The 19,305-nt window shown below is 45.6% G+C and overlaps 1 protein-coding gene across 1 annotated transcript in view; it reads left to right on the top strand.

Annotated features, from left to right (window-relative positions):
• The window catches only part of EHMT2 (euchromatic histone lysine methyltransferase 2), a 48,741-nt gene extending 29,436 nt beyond the window's left edge, over positions 1-19,305 (top strand). Inside the window, exons 12-16 of the mRNA XM_059837335.1 lie at positions 3,236-3,322; positions 6,787-6,865; positions 8,854-9,029; positions 12,890-14,583; positions 14,854-19,305. Of these exons, the coding sequence (XP_059693318.1) occupies positions 3,236-3,322; positions 6,787-6,865; positions 8,854-9,029; positions 12,890-13,043 (496 nt within the window). The 3' untranslated portion in view covers positions 13,044-14,583; positions 14,854-19,305. The remainder of the gene's footprint in view (positions 1-3,235; positions 3,323-6,786; positions 6,866-8,853; positions 9,030-12,889; positions 14,584-14,853) is intronic.

The raw sequence follows: 19,305 nt of genomic DNA, 5'->3' as shown, positions 1-19,305 counted from the left end.
AAATCCCGAATTCTGCACCCCAAAACCCCAAAATCCTGAATTCTGAACCCCAAAAACCCCCAAATCCTGAATTCTGCACCTCAAAAACCCAAAATCCCCCAATTCTGCACCCAAAAAACCCCCAAAATCCTGAATCCTGCACCCCCAAAACCCCAAAATCCCCAACTTCTGAACCCTAAAAACCCCAAAATCCCAAAATTCTGAGCCCCAAAACCCCCAAATCCTGAATTCTGCACCCCAAAAACCCCAAAATCCCAAATCCTGAACCCAAAGAACGGCGTGGTGCAGAGCGGCATCAAGTGCGACCCCAAAAAACCCCCAAAACCCCCCAAATCTGAACCCCAAAAACCCCAAAATCCTGAATTCTGCACCCCAAAACCCCAAAATCCTGAATTCTGGACCCCAAAACTCAAATTCTGCACCCAAAAAACCCCAAAATCCTGAATCCTGGACCCCAAACCCCCAAAATCCCAAATTCTGATCCCCAAAACCCCAAAATCCTGAATTCTGCACCCCAAAAACCCCAAAATCCTGAATTCTGCACCCCAAAACCTCAAAATCCCCAACTTCTGAACCCTAAAAAACCAAAAATCCTGAATTCTGCACCCCATAAAACCCAAAATCCCAAATCCTGAACCCAAAGAACCGTGTGGTGCAGAGCGGCATCAAGTGCGACCCCAAAAACCCCAAAACCCCCCAAATCTGCACCCCAAAAACCCCAAAATCCCGAATTCTGCACCCCTAAAACCCTGAAAATCCCAAAATTCTTCACCCAAAAAACCCCCAAATCCTGAATTCTGCACCCCTAAAACCCCAAAATCCCAAATTCTGAACCCTAAAAATCCCAAAATCCCGAATTCTGCACCCCAAAAACCCTGAAAATCCCAAAATTCTGCACCCCAAAAACATCAAAATCCTGAATTCTGAACCCCAAAAACCCCCAAATCCTGAATTCTGCACCTCAAAAACCCAAAATCCCCCAATTCTGCACCCAAAAAACCCCAAAATCCTGAATCCTGGACCCCTAAAACCCCAAAATCCCAAATTCTGAACCCTAAAAACCCCAAATCCTGAAATTCTGCACCCAAAAAACCCCAAAATCCCAAATTCTGAACCCCAAAAACCCCAAAATCCTGAATTCTGCACCCAAAAAACCCCAAAATCCCAAATCCTGAACCCAAAGAACCACACGGTGCAGAGTGGCATCAAGTGCGACCCCAAAAACCCCAAAACCCCCCAAATCCCCCAGTTCTGAACCCCAAAAACCCCAAAATCCTGAATTCTACACCTCAAAACCCTGAAAATCCCAAAATTCTGCACCCCAAAAACATCAAAATCCTGAATTCTGGACCCCAAAAACCCCAAAATCCCAAATTCTGAACGCAAAGAACCGCGTGGTGCAGAGCGGCATCAAGTGCAACCCCAAAAACCCCAAAACCCCCCAAATCCCCCAATTCTGCACCCCCAAAATCCCAAATTCCCAAATTCTGCACCCCAAAACCCCAAAATCCCAAATCCTGAACCCAAAGAACCGCGTGGTGCAGAGCGGCATCAAGTGCGACCCCAAAAACCCCAAAGTCCCCAAAATCCCCCAATTCTGCACCCCAAAACCCCAAATTCCCAAAATTCTGCACCTCAAAACCCTGAAAATCCCAAAATTCTGCACCCAAAAAACCCCCAAATCCCCAAATCTGAACCCCAAAAACCCCAAAATCCTGAATTCTGCACCCCAAAAACCCCAAATCTGAACCCCAAAATCCCGAATTCTGCACCCCAAAACCCCAAAAATCCTGAATTCTGCACCCCAAAATCCCAAAATCCTGAATTCTGCACCCCAAAACCCTGAAAATCCCAAAATTCTTCACCCAAAAAACCCCCAAATCCTGAATCCTGGACCCCTAAAATCCCAAATTCTGCACCCAAAAAACCCAAAATCCTGAATTCCTCACCTCAAAACCCTGAAAATCCCAAATTCTGCACCCCAAAAACCCCCAAATCCTGAATCCTGGACCCCAAAAACATCAAAATCCTGAATTCTGAACCCCAAAAACCCCCAAATCCTGAATTCTGCACCCCAAAAACCCCAAAATCCCAAATCCTGAACCCAAAGAAGGGCGTGGTGCAGAGCGGCATCAAGTGCGACCCCAAAATCCCCAAATCCCCCAAATCTGAACCCCAAAACCCCAAAATCCTGAATTCTGCACCCCAAAACCCCAAAATCCCCCAAATCTGAACCCCAAAAACCCCAAACCCTGAATTCTGCACCCCAAAAACCCCAAAATCCCCAAAATCTGCACCCCAAAAACATCAAAATCCTGAATTCTGGACCCCAAAACTCAAATTCTGCACCCAAAAAACCCCAAAATCCCAAATTCTGAACCCTAAAAACCCCAAATCCCGAATTCTGCACCCCAAAAACCCCAAAATCCTGAATCCTGCACCCGAAAAACCCCAAAATTTTGCCATTTCCCCCCTCAAATCCCCTTTTTCCCACCCAAAATTCCCACCATTCCCCCATTTCCCCCCAAAATTGCCTTTTTTTTTCCCCCAAAATTCCCATTTCCCCCCCAAATTCCCATTTTCCTCCCAAATTCCCATTTTTCCCCAAAATCCCCATTTTCCCCCCATTTTTCCCCCACAAATTCCCATTTTTCCCCATTTCCCCCCCCAAAATTCCCATTTTCCCCCTCAAAATCCCCATTTTTCCCCCAAAATTCCCATTTTCCCATTTCCCCCCCAAATTCCCATTTCCTCCCAATTTTCCCCTCCAAAATTCCCATTTTTTCCCCCCAAATTCCCATTTTCCCCCCAAAAATTCCCATTTTCCCCCACTTTCCCCCCAAAATCCCCATTTTTCCCCAAAAAATCCCATTTTCCTCCCATTTCCCCCCCAAATCCCCATTTTCCCCATTATTCCCCAAAAATTCCCATTTCCCCCCAAAATTCCCATTTTTCCCCCAAAAATCCCCATTTCCCCCCCCCAATTCCCATTTTCCCCCCTCAAAATTTCCATTTTTCCCCTAAAATTCCCATTTTCCCCCCAAAAATTCCCTTTTTTTTCCCCCCAAATTCCCATTTTCCCCCTCAAAATTCCCATTTTTTCCCCAAAAATTCCCATTTTCCCCCCCAAAATCCCCATTTTTTCCCCCCAAATCCCCATTTCCCCCCATTCCCCCCCCCAATTCCCATTTTTGCCCCATTTTGCCCAAAATCTGGGTTTTTTGCCCCGTTCCAGGGTCCGGCTCCAGCTGTACCGCACGGCCAAGATGGGCTGGGGCGTTCGGGCGCTGCAGGCGATTCCTCCGGGCACCTTCATCTGCGAGTGAGGCCTCAGAAACGGGACAAAATCACCCAAAAACGGGACAAAGAGACCAAAAATGGGGGAAAAACGCCCCAAAAATGGGGAAAAACGCCCCAAAAATGGGGAAAAACGTCCAAAAAATGGGGAAAAAAAGCCTAAAAAATGGGGAAAAAAGCCCAAAAAATGGGGAAAAAGCCCCAAAAATGGAGGAAAAAAGACCAAAAAATGGGGAGAGAAACCCCAAAAATGGGGGAAAACGCCCCAAAAAATGGGGAAAAAAAAACAAAAAAATGGGGGAAAAAGACCAAAAAAATGGGGAAAAAAGACCAAAAAATGGGGAAAAACGCCCCAAAAATGGGGAAAAAAACCCCAAAAAATGGGGAAAAACGCCCCAAAAAATGGGGAAAAAAGACCAAAAAAATGGGGAAAAAAGACCAAAAAATGGGGAAAAAAGACCAAAAAAAATGGGGGAAAAAACCCCAAAAAATGGAGAAAAAAAGCCCAAAAAATGGGGGAAAAAGACCAAAAAATGGGGAAAAAAGACCAAAAAATGGAGGAAAAAACCCCAAAAATGGGGGAAAAAGCCCCAAAAAATGGGGAAAAAGCCCCAAAAAATGGGGAAAAAAGACCAAAAAATGGGGAAAAAAGCCCCAAAAATGGGGAAAAAAGCCCCAAAAATGGGGAAAAACGCCCCAAAAATGGGGAAAAACGCCCCAAAAAATGGGGAAAAAAGCCCCAAAAATGGGGAAAAACGCCCCAAAAATGGGGAAAAACGCCCCAAAAAATGGAGGAAAAAAGACCAAAAAATGGGGAAAAACGCCCCAAAAATGGGGAAAAAAGACCAAAAAAAATGGGGAAAAAAGACCAAAAAAATGGGGAAAAACGCCCCAAAAATGGGGGAAAAGCTCCAGAAAAATGGGGAGAGAAACCCCTAAAAGCAGGGAAAACACCCCAAAAATGGGGAGGGAAAAATCCCAAAAATGGAGAAAAGAACCCCAAAAACTGGAGGGAAAAACCCCCAAAAATGGGGAAAAACGCCCCAAAAATGGGGGAAAAAAATCCCAAAAATGGGGAAAAAGGCCCCAAAAATGAGCCGGGGGTTCGGGCGCTGCAGGCGATTCCTCCGGGCACCTTCATCTGCGAGTGAGGCCTCAGAAACCCCAAAAACGGGACCAAATCACCCAAAAACGGGACAAAGAGACCAAAAATGGGGAAAAAACCCCAAAAAATGGGGAAAAAAGCCCCAAAAAATGGGGAAAAACGCCCCAAAAATGGGGAAAAAAGCCCCAAAAAAATGGGGGAAAAGCTCCAAAAAATGGGGAGAGAAACCCCTAAAAGCAGGGAAAACATCCCAAAAATGGGGAGGGAAAAATCCCAAAAATGGAGAAAAGAACCCCAAAAAAATGGAGGGGAAAACCCAAAAAATGGGGAAAAAAATCCCAAAAAATGGGGAAAAAATCCCAAAAATGGGGAAAAACGCCCCAAAAATGGGGAAAAAAGCCCCAAAAAATGGGGAGAGAAACCCCTAAAAGCAGGGAAAACACCCCAAAAATGGGGAGGGAAAAATCCCAAAAATGGAGGAAAAAACCCCAAAAAAATGGAGGGAAAAACCCAAAAAATGCGGAAAAAAATCCCAAAAAATGGGGAAAAACGCCCCAAAAATGGGGGAAAAAGCTCCAAAAAATGGGGAGAGAAACCCCTAAAAGCAGGGAAAACACCCCAAAAATGGGGAGGGAAAAATCCCAAACATGGAGAAAAGAACCCCAAAAAAATGGAGGGAAAAACCCAAAAAATGGAGAAAAAAATGCCAAAAAATGGAGGAAAATGCCCCAAAAATGGGGGAAAAGCTCCAGAAAAATGGGGAGAGAAACCCCTAAAAGCAGGGAAAACACCCCAAAAATGGGGAGGGAAAAATCCCAAAAATGGAGAAAAGAACCCCAAAAAAATGGAGGGAAAAACCCCCAAAAAATGGAGAAGAAATCCCAAAAAATGGGGGAAAATGCCCCAAAAATGGGGGAAAAGCTCCAAGAAAATGGGGATAGAAACCCCTAAAAGCAGGGAAAACACCCCAAAAATGGGGAGGGGAAAATCCCAAAAATGGAGAAAAGAACCCCAAAAAAATGGAGGGAAAAACCCAAAAAATGAGGAAAAAAAATCCCAAAAATGGGGAAAAAGGCCCCAAAAATGGGGAAAAAAGCCCCAAAAATGAGCCGGGGGTTCGGGCGCTGCAGGCGATTCCTCCGGGCACCTTCATCTGCGAGTGAGGCCTTAAAAACCCCAAAAACGGGACAAAACCACCCAAAAACGGGACAAAATCACCCAAAAACGGGACAAAATCACCCAAAAACGGGACAAAATCACCCAAAAACGGGACAGAGAGACCAAAAAATGGGGAAAAAAGACCAAAAAAATGGGGAAAAAGACCAAAAAATGGGGAAAAACACCCCAAAAATGGGGGAAAAAGCCCCAAAAATGGGGAAAAAATCCCAAAAAATGGGGAAAAAAGACCAAAAAAATGGAGAAAAAAGCCCAAAAAATGGGGAGGGAAAATCTTAAAAATTGAGAGGAAAAATTCCAGAAATGGGAAAAAAGAAAACATGACAAAAAATCCCCAAAAAATGGAGGAAAAAATCCAAAAAAAAAAATGGAGGAAAAAAACCCCAAGAAATGGAGAAAAAAAGCCCCAAAAATGGAGAAAAAAAACCTCCAAAAAATGGAGGAAAAAAGCCCCAAAAATGGAGAAAAAAAACCTCCAAAAAATGGAGGAAAAAACCCCAAAAAATGGAGGAAAAAACCCCAAAAATGGAGGAAAAAACCCCAAAAAATGAAGAGGGAAAATCCTAAAAATTGCGAGGAAAAATCCCAAAAATGGGAAAAAAACCCCAAAACGGAGAGGAGGGAAAATGCCCCAAACTGGGGGGGATTGGGGCAGTTTGGGGCATTTTGGGGTTTTTGAGGATTTTGGGTTTTTTGGGGGAATTTGAGAATTTTGGGGTGGATTTTGGGGTTTTTGGGGTGGAATTTTTGGGTTTTTTGAGGATTTTAGGAATTTTAGGGTGGATTTTTGGGTTTTTGGGTGAATTTTTGGGGTTTTTAGGTAAATTTTTGGGGTTTTTAGGTGAATTTTTGGGTTTTTTGGGGTGGATTTTTGGGTTATTTGGGTGAATTTTTGGGTTTTTTAGGTAAATTTTTGGGTTTTTTGGGTGAATTTTCGGATTTTTTGGGTGAATTTTTGGGTTTTTTGGGTGGATTTTCAGGTTTTTTGGGTGAATTGTTGGGTTTTTTGGGTGAATTTTTGGTTTTTTTGGGTGAATTTTCATGTTTTTTTGAGGATTTCAGGCGGGTTTCGGGGTTTTTGGGGCGGAATTTTCGGGTTTTTTGGGTGAATTTTCGGGGGATTTTGGGGAATTTTCGATTTTTGTGAATTTCGGGCGTTTTTGGGGTGCCCAAAATTGGGATTTTTGGGTTTTTTTTCCCCTGCCCAGGTACGTGGGGGAGCTGATCTCGGACGCCGAGGCCGACGTCAGGGAGGACGACTCCTACCTGTTCGACCTGGACAACAAGGTGGGGAGGGCTGCGGGGACCCCGACATTTTAGGGACACCCCAAAATTCGGGACCACCCCAAAATTCGGGACCACCCCAAAATTCGGGACCCCAGCTCAGTCCCATTCACCCAGTGGGGCTTCAATCCCAATTTTGGGGGTCCTGGGAATTTGGGGAGGGGTCCCAGGGATTTGGGGGGCTCCAGAGATTTTTGGGGGGGCCCCAGGTGTGCATTGGAGGGACCCCAAAACTTTTTGGGGTGACCCCAAAATTTGGGACACCAGGTCTACCCCATTCACCCAATGGGGCTTTAATCCCAATTTTGGGGTCCCAGAGATTTTTGGGGGCTCCAAAATTTTTGGGGGGGTTCCCACAGATTTTGGGGAGTCCCATGGATTTAGGGTGGGTCCCTAAAGCTGCTTAGGGTGCCCAGGTGAGCACTGGAGAGACCCCAAATCTCCAGAAACCCCCCCAAAATTTGAGGCACCAGCTCTGCCCTGTTCACCCCTTGGAGCGGTCCCAGGAATTTTGGGGTGACCCCACAGATTTTGGGGGGGGGTCCCAGAGATCTGAGGGGGTCCCACAGATTTTGGGGAGTCCCAGGGATTTTTTGGGGGTCACTAAAGGTGCTGAGGACCCCAGGTGAGCATTGGAGAGACCCCAAATCCCCCCAAACCCCCCCAAAATTCAGGACCCCAGCTCTGCCCCATTGACCCAATGGGGCTTTAATGCCTTTTTGGGGGTCCCAGGAATTTTGGGGGATCCCAAAGATTTTGGGGGGGGGTCCCAGAGATCTGGGGGATCCCAGGGATTTTTTGGGGGTCCCTAAAGGTGCTGAGGACCCCAGGTGAGCATTGGAGAGACCCCAAATCTCCAGAAACCCCCCCAAAATTCGAGGCACCAGCTCTGCCCCGTTCACCCCTTGGAGCGGTCCCAGGAATTCTGGGGGGACCCCAAAGATTTTGGGGGATCCCAAAGATTTTGGGGGGGGGTCCCAGAGATCTGAGGGGGTCCCAGAGATTTTTTGGGGGTCCCTAAAGGTGCTGAGGACCCCAGGTGAGCATTGGAGAGACCCCAAATCCCCCCAAACCCCCCCAAAATTCAGGACCCCAGCTCTGCCCCATTGACCCAATGGGGCTTTAATCCCTTTTTGGGGGGGGTCCCAGGAATTTTGGGGGATCCCAAAAATTTTGTGGGGGGGTCCCAGAGATCTGCGGGGGTCCCAGGGATTTTTTGGGGGTCCCTAAAGCTGCTGAGGGTGCCCAGGTGAGCATTGGAGAGACCCCAAATTTCCAGAAACCCCCCCAAAATTCGGGACCCCAGCTCTGCCCCATTGACCCAATGGGGCTTTAATCCCTTTTTGGGGGTCCCAGAGATTTTTGGGGGCTCCAGAATTTTTTGGGGGGGGGTCCCAGAGATCTGGGGGATCCCAGGGATTTTTTGGGGGTCCCTAAAGGTGCTGAGGGTGCCCAGGTGAGCACTGGAGAGACCCCAAATCTCCAGAAACCCCCCCAAAATTCGAGGCACCAGCTCTGCCCCGATGACCCCTTGGAGCGGTCCCGGGAATTTTGGGGGATCCCAAAGATTTTGGGGGGGGGTCCCAGGAATTTTGGGTGATCCCAAAGATTTTGGGGGGGGGGTCCCAGAGATCTGGGGAAGTCCCAGTGATTTTTTGGGGGTCCCTAAAGGTGCTGAGGGTGCCCAGGTGAGCACTGGAGAGACCCCAAATCCCCCCAAACCCCCCCAAAATTCGAGGCACCAGGTCTACCCCATTCACCCAATGGGGCTTTAATCCCATTTTGGGGGTCCCAAAGATTTAGGGGGGGGGTCCCAGAGATCTGGGGGGATCCCAGAGATTTTTTGGGGGTCTCTAAAGGTGCTGAGGGTGCCCAGGAGAGCACTGGAGAGACCCCAAACCTCCATCCCCGAGCGAGCTCCACTCCCTTCCTTGCGCTTAGCCCCGCCCCTTTCCCCTGGCCCCGCCCCTATCGCGGCTCTGTCGCGACAGGACGGCGAGGTGTACTGCATCGACGCCCGTTACTATGGCAACGTCAGCCGCTTCATCAACCACCTGTGCGACCCCAACATCATCCCGGTGCGCGTGTTCATGCTGCACCAGGACCTGCGCTTCCCCCGCATCGCCTTCTTCAGCAGCCGCCACATCCGGCCCGGAGAGGAGCTGGGGTGGGACCCGTGGGGGTTTATTGGGGTTTGATAAGGGTTTGATAAGGGTTTGATAAGGGTTTGATAAGGGTTTATTGGGGTACGGTCACAGCTGCGCTTCCCCCGCATCGCCTTCTTCAGCAGCCGCCACATCCGGCCCGGAGAGGAGCTGGGGTGGGACCTGTGGGGGTTTATGGGGTTTGATAAGGGTTTATTGGGGTTTGATAAGGGTTTGATAAGGGTTTGATAAGGGTTTGATAAGGGTTTGATAAGGGTTTATTGGGGTACGGTCACAGCTGCGCTTCCCCCGCATCGCCTTCTTCAGCAGCCGCCACATCCGGCCCGGAGAGGAGCTGGGGTGGGACCTGTGGGGGTTTATGGGGTTTGATAAGGGTTTATTGGGGTTTGATAAGGGTTTGATAAGGGTTTGATAAGGGTTTGATAAGGGTTTGATAAGGGTTTATTGGGGTACGGTCACAGCTGCGCTTCCCCCGCATCGCCTTCTTCAGCAGCCGCCACATCCGGCCCGGAGAGGAGCTGGGGTGGGACCCTATAGGGGATTTATGGGGTTTGATAAGGGTTTATTGGGATTTTATAGGGATTTATAGGGGTTTTATTGGGATTTATTGGGGTTTTATTGGGATTTATTGGGATTTATTGGGGTTTGATAAGGGTTTATTGGGGTTTTATTGGGGTTTTATAAGGATTTATTGAGATTTATTGGGGTTTATTTGGGTTTTATTGGGATTTATTGGGGTTTGATAAGGATTTATTGAGATTTATTGGGGTTTATTGGGGTTTTATTGGGGTTTATTGGGGTTTTATAGGGTTTTATTGGGATTTATGGGGGTTTATTGGGGTTTATGGGGGTTTTATTGGGGTTTGATAAGGATTTATTGGGGTTTGATAAGGGTTTATTGGGGTTTATTGGGGTTTTATTGGGGTTGATTGGGATTTATTGGGATTTATTGGGATTTATTGGGGATTTATTGGGGTCTTATAGGGATTTATTGGGATTTATTGGGGTTTGATAAGGATTTATTGGGGTTTATTTGGATTTATTGGGGTTTATTGGGGTTTTATTGGGATTTATTGGGGTTTATTGGGATTTATTGGGGTTTATTGGAGTTTTATAGGGATTTATTGGGGTTTGATAAGGATTTATTGGGATTTATTGGGGTTTGATAAGGGTTTATTGGGGTTTTATTGGGGTTTGATAAGGGTTTATTGGGGTTTGATAAGGGTTTGATAAGGGTTTATTGGGGTACGGTCACAGCTGCGCTTCCCCCGCATCGCCTTCTTCAGCAGCCGCCACATCCGGCCCGGAGAGGAGCTGGGGTGGGACCTGTGGGGGATTTATTGGGGTTTTATTGGGGTTTTATTGGGGTTTGATAAGGGTTTATTGGGGTTTGATAAGGGTTTGATAAGGGTTTATTGGGGTTTTATTGGGGTTTTATAAGGATTTATTGAGATTTATTGGGGTTTATTGGGGATTTATTGGGATTTATTGGGGTTTATTGGGATTTATTGGGGTTTTATTGGGGTTTATGGGGGTTTGATAAGGATTTATTGGGTTTGATAAGGATTTATTGGGGTTTGATAAGGATTTATGGGGTTTGATAAGGATTTATTGGGGTTTATTGGGTTTTATTGGGGATTTATTGGGGTTTATTGGGGTTTTATTGGGATTTATTGGGGTTTATTGGGATTTATTGGGATTTATTGGGGTTTATTGGGATTTATTGGGGTTTGATAAGGATTTATTGGGATTTATTTGGGTTTGATAAGGGTTTGATAAGGATTTATTGGGGTTTGATAAGGGTTTGATAAGGGTTTATTGGGGTTTGATAAGGGTTTGATAAGGGTTTATTGGGGTTTGATAAGGGTTTGATAAGGGTTTGATAAGGGTTTATTGGGGTTTGATAAGGGTTTGATAAGGGTTTGATTGGGGTTTGATAAGGGTTTGATAAGGGTTTATTGGGGTTTGATAAGGGTTTATTGGGGTTTGATAAGGGTTTGATAAGGGTTTATTGGGGTTTGATAAGGGTTTGATAAGGGTTTATTGGGGTTTGATAAGGGTTTATTGGGGTTTGATAAGGGTTTGATAAGGGTTTATTGGGGTTTGATAAGGGTTTATTGGGGTTTGATAAGGGTTTGATAAGGGTTTATTGGGGTTTGATAAGGGTTTGATAAGGGTTTATTGGGGTTTGATAAGGGTTTGATAAGGGTTTATTGGGGTTTGATAAGGGTTTATTGGGGTTTGATAAGGGTTTGATAAGGGTTTGATAAGGGTTTATTGGGGTTTGATAAGGGTTTATTGGGGTTTGATAAGGGTTTGATAAGGGTTTGATAAGGGTTTGATAAGGGTTTGATAAGGGTTTATTGGGGTTTGATAAGGTTTTATTGGGGTTTGATAAGGGTTTGATAAGGGTTTATTGGGGTTTGATAAGGGTTTGATAAGGGTTTGATAAGGGTTTATTGGGGTTTGATAAGGGTTTGATAAGGGTTTGATAAGGGTTTGATAAGGGTTTATTGGGGTTTGATAAGGGTTTGATAAGGGTTTGATAAGGGTTTGATAAGGGTTTATTGGGGTTTGATAAGGGTTTATTGGGGTTTGATAAGGGTTTGATAAGGGTTTGATAAGGGTTTATTGGGGTTTGATAAGGGTTTATTGGGGTTTGATAAGGGTTTGATAAGGGTTTGATAAGGGTTTGATAAGGGTTTATTGGGGTACGGTCACAGCTGCGCTTCCCCCGCATCGCCTTCTTCAGCAGCCGCCACATCCGGCCCGGAGAGGAGCTGGGGTGGGACCCTATGGGGGATTTACTGGGGTTTGATAAGGGTTTATTGGGGTTTGATAAGGGTTTATTGGGGTTTTATTGGGATTTATCGGGGTTTGATAAGGATTTATTGGGGTTTGATAAGGATTTATTGGGGTTTATTGGGTTTTATTGGGGATTTATTGGGGTTTATTGGGGTTTTTTAGGGATTTATTAGGGTTTATTAGGGTTTATTGGGGTTTATTGGGGTTTTATTGGGTTTTATTGGGATTTATTGGGGTTTATTGGGGTTTGATAAGGATTTATTGGGTTTGATAAGGATTTATTGGGTTTGATAAGGGTTTATTGGGGTTTGATAAGGATTTATTGGGATTTATTGGGGTTTATTGGGGGTTTATTGGGGTTGATTGGGATTTATTGGGGTTTGATAAGGATTTATTGGGGTTTATTGGGGTTTTATTGGGGCTTTATTGGGTTTTATTGGGATTTATAGGGATTTATTGGGATTTATTGGGGTTTATTGGGAATTTATTGGGGTTTATTGGGGATTTATTGGGGTTTATTGGGATTTATTGGGGTTTATTGGGATTTATTGGGGATTTATTGGGGTTTTGATGGGGTTTTATAAAGATTTATTGGGGTTTATTGGGATTTATTGGGGTGTATTGGGTTTTATAGGGATTTATAGGGATTTATTGGGGTTTTATTGGGATTTATTGGGGTTTATTGGGATTTATTGGGGTGTATTGGATTTTATAGGGATTTATTGGGGTTTTATTGGGGTTGATTGGGATTTATTGGGATTTATTGGGATTTATTGGGGTTTTGATGGGGTTTTATAAAGATTTATTGGGGTTTTATTGGGATTTTATTGGAGTTTATTGGGATTTATTGGGGATTTATTGGGATTTATTGGGCCATTTTAGGGCCAATTTCCACCAATCCCCTCCATTTCCCCCCTTCCCCACCCACTCAGCACCGCCCCCTCCCCCACCCACTCAGCACCGCCCCCTCCCCCTCCCGGGCTCACCCCAGATTCGGGGGGGGGCCTGGCTCAGGATTTCGACCCCAAATTTTGGGGTTTGTGTCCCCAAATTGCAGGTTTGACTACGGCGATCGTTTCTGGGACATCAAGAGCAAATACTTCCCGTGCCAGTGCGGCTCCGAGAAGTGCAAACACTCGGCCGAGGCGGGCGGGGGGCGCGGGGACCCCCCCGAGCTGCTGCCCCCCCTGCTGGCCCTGCCCCCGCCCTGAGCGACCCCAAAATCCCCCCAAAAATCCCCAAAAAAACACCCAAAAAATGGCCCAAAGCGGCCCCGGGTCCCTCCCGGTTTTCTGTCCCAAACCGCCCCAGTTCCATCCCAGATTGAGCCAAAATGGCCAGGATTTACCCCAAATGGGAAAAATTCACACAAAATGGCACCAAATTCATCCCAAACCACCCCAAATTGGCCAAAATTCACCCCAAACTGCCCCAAATTGGCCAAAATTCACCCAAAACTGCCCCAAATTTACCCGAAATGGTCAAAATTCACCCAGAACTGCCCCAATTTTGCCCCAGTTTCACCCCAGATTGATCCAAAATGGCCAAAATTTACCTGAAATGGGAAAAATTCACCCAAAACGGCACCAAATTGGGCAAAATTCATCCAGAAAGGGCCCAAATTCATCCAAAACTGCCCCAAATTCACCCCAAACGGCTCCAGTTTAACCAAAATGGTCCAAATTCACCCCAAACTGCCCCACTTTTGCCCCAGTTTCACCCCAGATTGATCCAAAATGGCCAAAATTTACCTGAAATGGGAAAAATTCACCCAAAACGGCACCAAATTCACCCAAAACGGCCCCAAATTGGCCAAAATTCACCCAAAACTGCCCCAAATTTACCCAAAATGGTCAAAATTCACCCAGAACGGCCCCAAATTCACCCAAAACAGCCCCAAGTTAACCTAAACAGCCCAAATTTAATCAGAACTGCCCCAAATTCACCCCAAACTGCCCCAATTTTGCCCCAGTTTCGCCCCAAAACCGCCCCAGTTCCATCCCAGATTGAGCCAAAGTGGCCAGGATTTACCCAAAATGGGAAAAATTCACACGAAACGGCACCAAATTCACCCAAAACGGCCCCAAATTCACCCCAAATTGGGCGAAATTCACCCAAAACGGCCCCAAATTTACCCAAAATGGTCAAAATTCACCCAGAACTGCCCCAAATTGGCCAAAATTCACCCAAAACTGCCCCAAATTTACCCAAAATGGCACCAAATTCACCCAAAACTGCCCCATATTCACCCAAAACAGCCCCAAATTCACCGAAAACTGCCCCAGATTGGCCAAATTGGGTAAAATTCACCCAAAAAGGGCCCAAATTCACCCAGAACTGCCCCAAATTCACCCCAAAGTGGGCAAAATTCACCCAAAACGGCTCCAAATTGGGCAAAATTCACCCAAAAAGGGCAAAATTCACCCAAAACGGCCCCAAATTCATCCCAAACCACTCAAAATTGGGGAAAATTCACCCAAATCACCCCAAATTGGCCAAAATTCACCCAAAAGGGCCCCAAATTTACCCGAAATGGTCAAAATTCACCCAAAACGGCCCCAAATTGGGCAAAATTCACCCAAAACTGCCCCAAATTCACCCAAAACGGCCCCAAATTGGGCAAAATTCATCCAAAAAGGGCCCAAATTTACCCAAAATGATCAAAATTCACCCAAAACAGCCCCAAATTGGCCAAAATTCACCCAAAAAGGGCCCGAATTCACCCCAAACGGCTCCAATTTAACCAAAATGGTCCAAATTCACCCCAAACTGCCCCACTTTTGCCCCAGTTTCATCCCAGATTGAGCCAAAATGGCCAGGATTTACCCAAAATGGGAAAAATTCACACAAAACGGCACCAAATTCATCCCAAACCACCCCAAATTGGCCAAAATTCACCCAAAAAGGGCAAAATTCACCCAGAACTGCCCCAAATTCACCCAAAACTGCCCTAAATTCACCCAAAACGGCCCCAAATTCATCCCAAAACTGCCCCAAATTGGCCAAAATTCATCCAAAAAGGGCCCAAATTCACCCAAAACGGCCCCAAAATCACCCCAAATTGGCCAAAATTCACCCAAAACTGCCCCAAATTCACCCAAAACTGCCCTAAATTCTCCCAAAACGACCTCAAATTGGGGAAAATTCACCCAAAAAGGGCCCAAATTTACCCAAAACTGCCCCAAATTCACCCCAAACTGCCCCACTTTTGCCCCAGTTTCATCCCAGATTGAGCCAAAGTGGCCAGGATTTACCCAAAATGGGAAAAATTCACACAAAACGGCCCCAAAATCACCCCGAAGTGGGCAAAATTCACCCAAAACTGCCCTAAATTCACCCAAAATGGTCAAAATTCACCCAGAACTGCCCCAAATTGGCCAAAATTCACCCAAAACTGCCCCAAATTTACCCAAAATGGCAACAAATTCACCGAAAACTGCCCCAGATTGGCCAAATTGGGTAAAATTCACCCAAAAAGGGCCCAAATTCACCCAGAACTGCCCCAAATTCACCCCAAATTGGGCAAAATTCACCCAAAAGGGCCCCAAATTTACCCAAAATGGGAAAAATTCACCCAAAACGGCCCCAAATTCACCCCAAACTGCCCCACTTTTGCCCCAGTTCCATCCCAGATTGAGCCAAAATGGCCAGGATTTACCCAAAATGGGAAAAATTCACACAAAATGGCACCAAATTCACCCAAAACCGCCCCAAATTGGCCAAACTTCATCCAAAAAGGGCAAAATTCACCCAGAACTGCCCCAAATTCACCCAAAACTGCCCTAAATTCACCCAAAACGGCCCCAAATTCACCCAAAACTGCCCCAAATTGGCCAAAATTCATCCAAAAAGGGCCCAAATTCACCCAAAACGGCCCCAAAATCACCCCAAATTGGCCAAAATTCACCCAAAACTGCCCCAAATTCACCCAAAACTGCCCTAAATTCTCCCAAAACGACCTCAAATTGGGGAAAATTCACCCAAAAAGGGCCCAAATTCACCCAGAACTGCCCCAAATTCACCCAAAACGGCCCCAAATTTACCCAAAACTGCCCCAAATTCACCCCAAACTGCCCCACTTTTGCCCCAGTTTCATCCCAGATTGAGCCAAAATGGCCAGGATTTACCCAAAATGGGAAAAATTCACACAAAACGGCCCCAAAATCACCCCGAAGGGGGCAAAATTCACCCAAAACGGCCCCAAATTTACCCAAAATAGTCAAAATTCACCCAAAACTGCCCCAAATTGGCCAAAATTCACCCAAAACTGCCCCAAATTTACCCAAAATGGCACCAAATTCACCGAAAACTGCCCCAGATTGGCCAAATTGGGTAAAATTCACCCAAAAAGGGCCCAAATTCACCCAGAACTGCCCCAAATTCACCCCAAATTGGGCAAAATTCACCCAAAAGGGCCCCAAATTCACCCCAAACTGCCCCACTTTTGCCCCAGTTCCATCCCAGATTGAGCCAAAATGGCCAGGATTTACCCAAAATGGGAAAAATTCACACGAAACGGCACCAAATTCATCCCAAACCACCCCAAATTGGCCAAAATTCACCCAAAAAGGGCAAAATTCACCCAGAACTGCCCCAAATTCACCCAAAACTGCCCTAAATTCACCCAAAACGGCCCCAAATTCATCCCAAAACTGACCCAAATTGGGCAAAATTCACCCAAAACTGCCCCAAATTTACCCAAAATGGTCAAAATTCACCCAGAACGGCCCCAAATTCATCTCCAACCACTCCAAATTGGACAAAATTCACCCAAAACTGCCCCAAATTGACCCAAAACTGCCCCAAATTGGGTAAAATTCATCCAAAAAGGGCCCAAATTCATCCCACACCAGTCAAAATTGGGGAAAATTCACCCAAAACTGCCCCAAATTTTCCCAAAATGGCCTCAAATTCACCCAAAACTTCCACAAATTGGCCAAAATTCATCAAAAAGGGCCCAAATTCACCCAAAACGGCCCCAAATTCATCCCAAACCACTCAAAATTGGGGAAAATTCACCCAAAAGGGCCCCAAATTTACCCAAAATGGTCAAAATTCATCCAAATTGGGCAAAATTCACCCAGAATGGCCCGAAATTAACCCAGAACTGCCCCAAATTCACCCCAAACTGCCCCAAATTGGCCAAAATTCACCCAAAAAGGGCCCAAATTCACCCAGAACTGCCCCAAATTCACCCCAAACGTCTCCAATTTAACCAAAATGGCCCAAATTCACCCCAAACTGCCCCAATTTTGCCCCAGTTTCACCCCAGATTGATCCAAAATGGCCAAAATTTACCTGAAATGGGAAAAATTCACCCAAAACAGCACCAAATTCACCCAAACTACCCCAAATTGGCCAAAATTCACCCAAAAGGGCCCCAAATTCACCCAAAACAGCCCCAAATTGGACAAAATTCACCCAAAAGGGCCCCAAATTTACCCAAAACAGCCCCAAATTCATCCCAAACCACTCAAAATTGGGGAAAATTCACCCAAATCACCCCAAATTGGCCAAAATTCACCCAAAAGGGCCTCAAATTTACCCGAAATGGTCAAAATTCACCCAAAACGGCCCCAAATTGGGCAAAATTCACCCAAAACTGCCCCAAATTCACCCAAAACGGCCCCAAATTGGGCAAAATTCATCCAAAAAGGGCCCAAATTTACCCAAAATGATCAAAATTCACCCAAAACAGCCCCAAATTGGCCAAAATTCACCCAAAAAGGGCCCGAATTCACCCCAAACGGCTCCAATTTAACCAAAATGGCCCAAATTCACCCCAAACTGCCCCACTTTTGCCCCAGTTTCATCCCAGATTGAGCCAAATTGGCCAGGATTTACCCAAAATGGGAAAAATTCACACGAAACGGCACCAAAATCACCCAAAACTGGGCAAAATTCACCCTAAAGGGCCCCAAATTCACCCAAAACTGCCCCAAATTGGCCAAAATTCATCCAAAAAGGGCAAAATTCACCCAAAACTGCCCCAAATTTACCCAGAACTGCCCCAAATTCATCCCAAACTACCCCAAATTGGCCAAAATTCACCCAAAACTGCCCCAAATTCACCCAAAACTGCCCCAAATTCACCCAAAACAGCCCCAAATTCACCGAAAACTGCCCCAGATTGGCCAAATTGGGTAAAATTCACCCAAAAAGGCCCCAAATTCACCCCGAACTGCCCCAAATTGGCCAAAATTCACCCAAAACTGCCCCAAATTCACCCAAAACGGCCCCAAATTCACCCAAAACGGCTCCAAATTGGGCAAAATTCACCCAAAAAGGGCCCAAATTCACCCAGAACTGCCCCAAATTCATCCCAAACCACTCAAAATTGGGGAAAATTCACCCAAATCACCCCAAATTGGCCAAAATTCACCCAAAAGGGCCTCAAATTTACCCGAAATGGTCAAAATTCACCCAAAACGGCCCCAAATTTACCCAGAACTGCCCCAAAATTCACCCAAAACAGCCCCAAATTGGCCAAAATTCACCCAAAACTGCCCCAAATTCACCCAAAACGGCTCCAAATTGGGCAAAATTCACCCAAAAGGGCCCCAAATTTACCCAAAATGGTCAAAATTCACCCCAAACTGCCCCAAATTCATCCCAAACTACCCCAAATGTGCCAAAATTCACCCAAAAGGGCCCCAAATTCATCCAAAACTGCCCCAATTTAACCCAAACGGCCCAAATTTAATTAAAATGGCCCCAAATTCAACCAAAATGGTCAAAATTCATCCAAAAAGGGCCCAAATTCACCCAAAAGGGCCCAAATTTACCCAAAATGGTCAAAATTCACCCAGAACTGCCCCAAATTCACCTCAAACTACCCCAAATGTGCCAAAATTCATCCAAAATGGCCCAAATTTACCCAAAAGGGCCCAAATTAATCCCAAACTGCCCCAAATTGGGCAAAATTCACCCAAAACTGCTCCAAATTCACCCAAAACTGCCCCAATTTAATCAAAACGGCCCCAAATTGGCCAAAATTCACCCAAAAAGGGCCCAAATTCACCCCAAACTGCCCCAATTTAACCAAAACGGCCCAAATTTAATCAAAACTGCCCCAAATTCACCTCAAATTCAACCAAAATGGTCAAAATTTTTCAAAAAGGGCCCAAATTCACCCAAAATGATCAAAATTCACTGAAAAATTTCAAACTTCACCCAAAACTGCCCCAATTTTACCCAAAACTGCCCCAAATTCACCCCAAATTCGACCCAAAATGGTCAAAATTCACCCAAAAGGGCCCAAATTTCCCCAAAATGGTCAAAATTCACTGAAAAATCTCAAACTTTACCCAAAATGGCTCCAAATTCACCCAAAAAAGCCCCAAATTTACCCAAAATGACCAAAATTCTCCCGATTTTGTCCCAAATTCCCCCAAATTTCCCCTTTAGCCCCTCCCCCTTCCCCCCCTTTGATTGACGTCGGATTTGAACCAATAAAGAGCCTGGAATGGGAAA

Source organism: Haemorhous mexicanus, assembly GCF_027477595.1.
Source record: "Haemorhous mexicanus isolate bHaeMex1 chromosome 32 unlocalized genomic scaffold, bHaeMex1.pri SUPER_32_unloc_2, whole genome shotgun sequence".
NCBI lineage: Eukaryota > Metazoa > Chordata > Aves > Passeriformes > Fringillidae > Haemorhous > Haemorhous mexicanus.
Note: the sequence above shows the minus strand (reverse complement) of the source record. Positions and strands in the feature narration are given on the sequence as shown.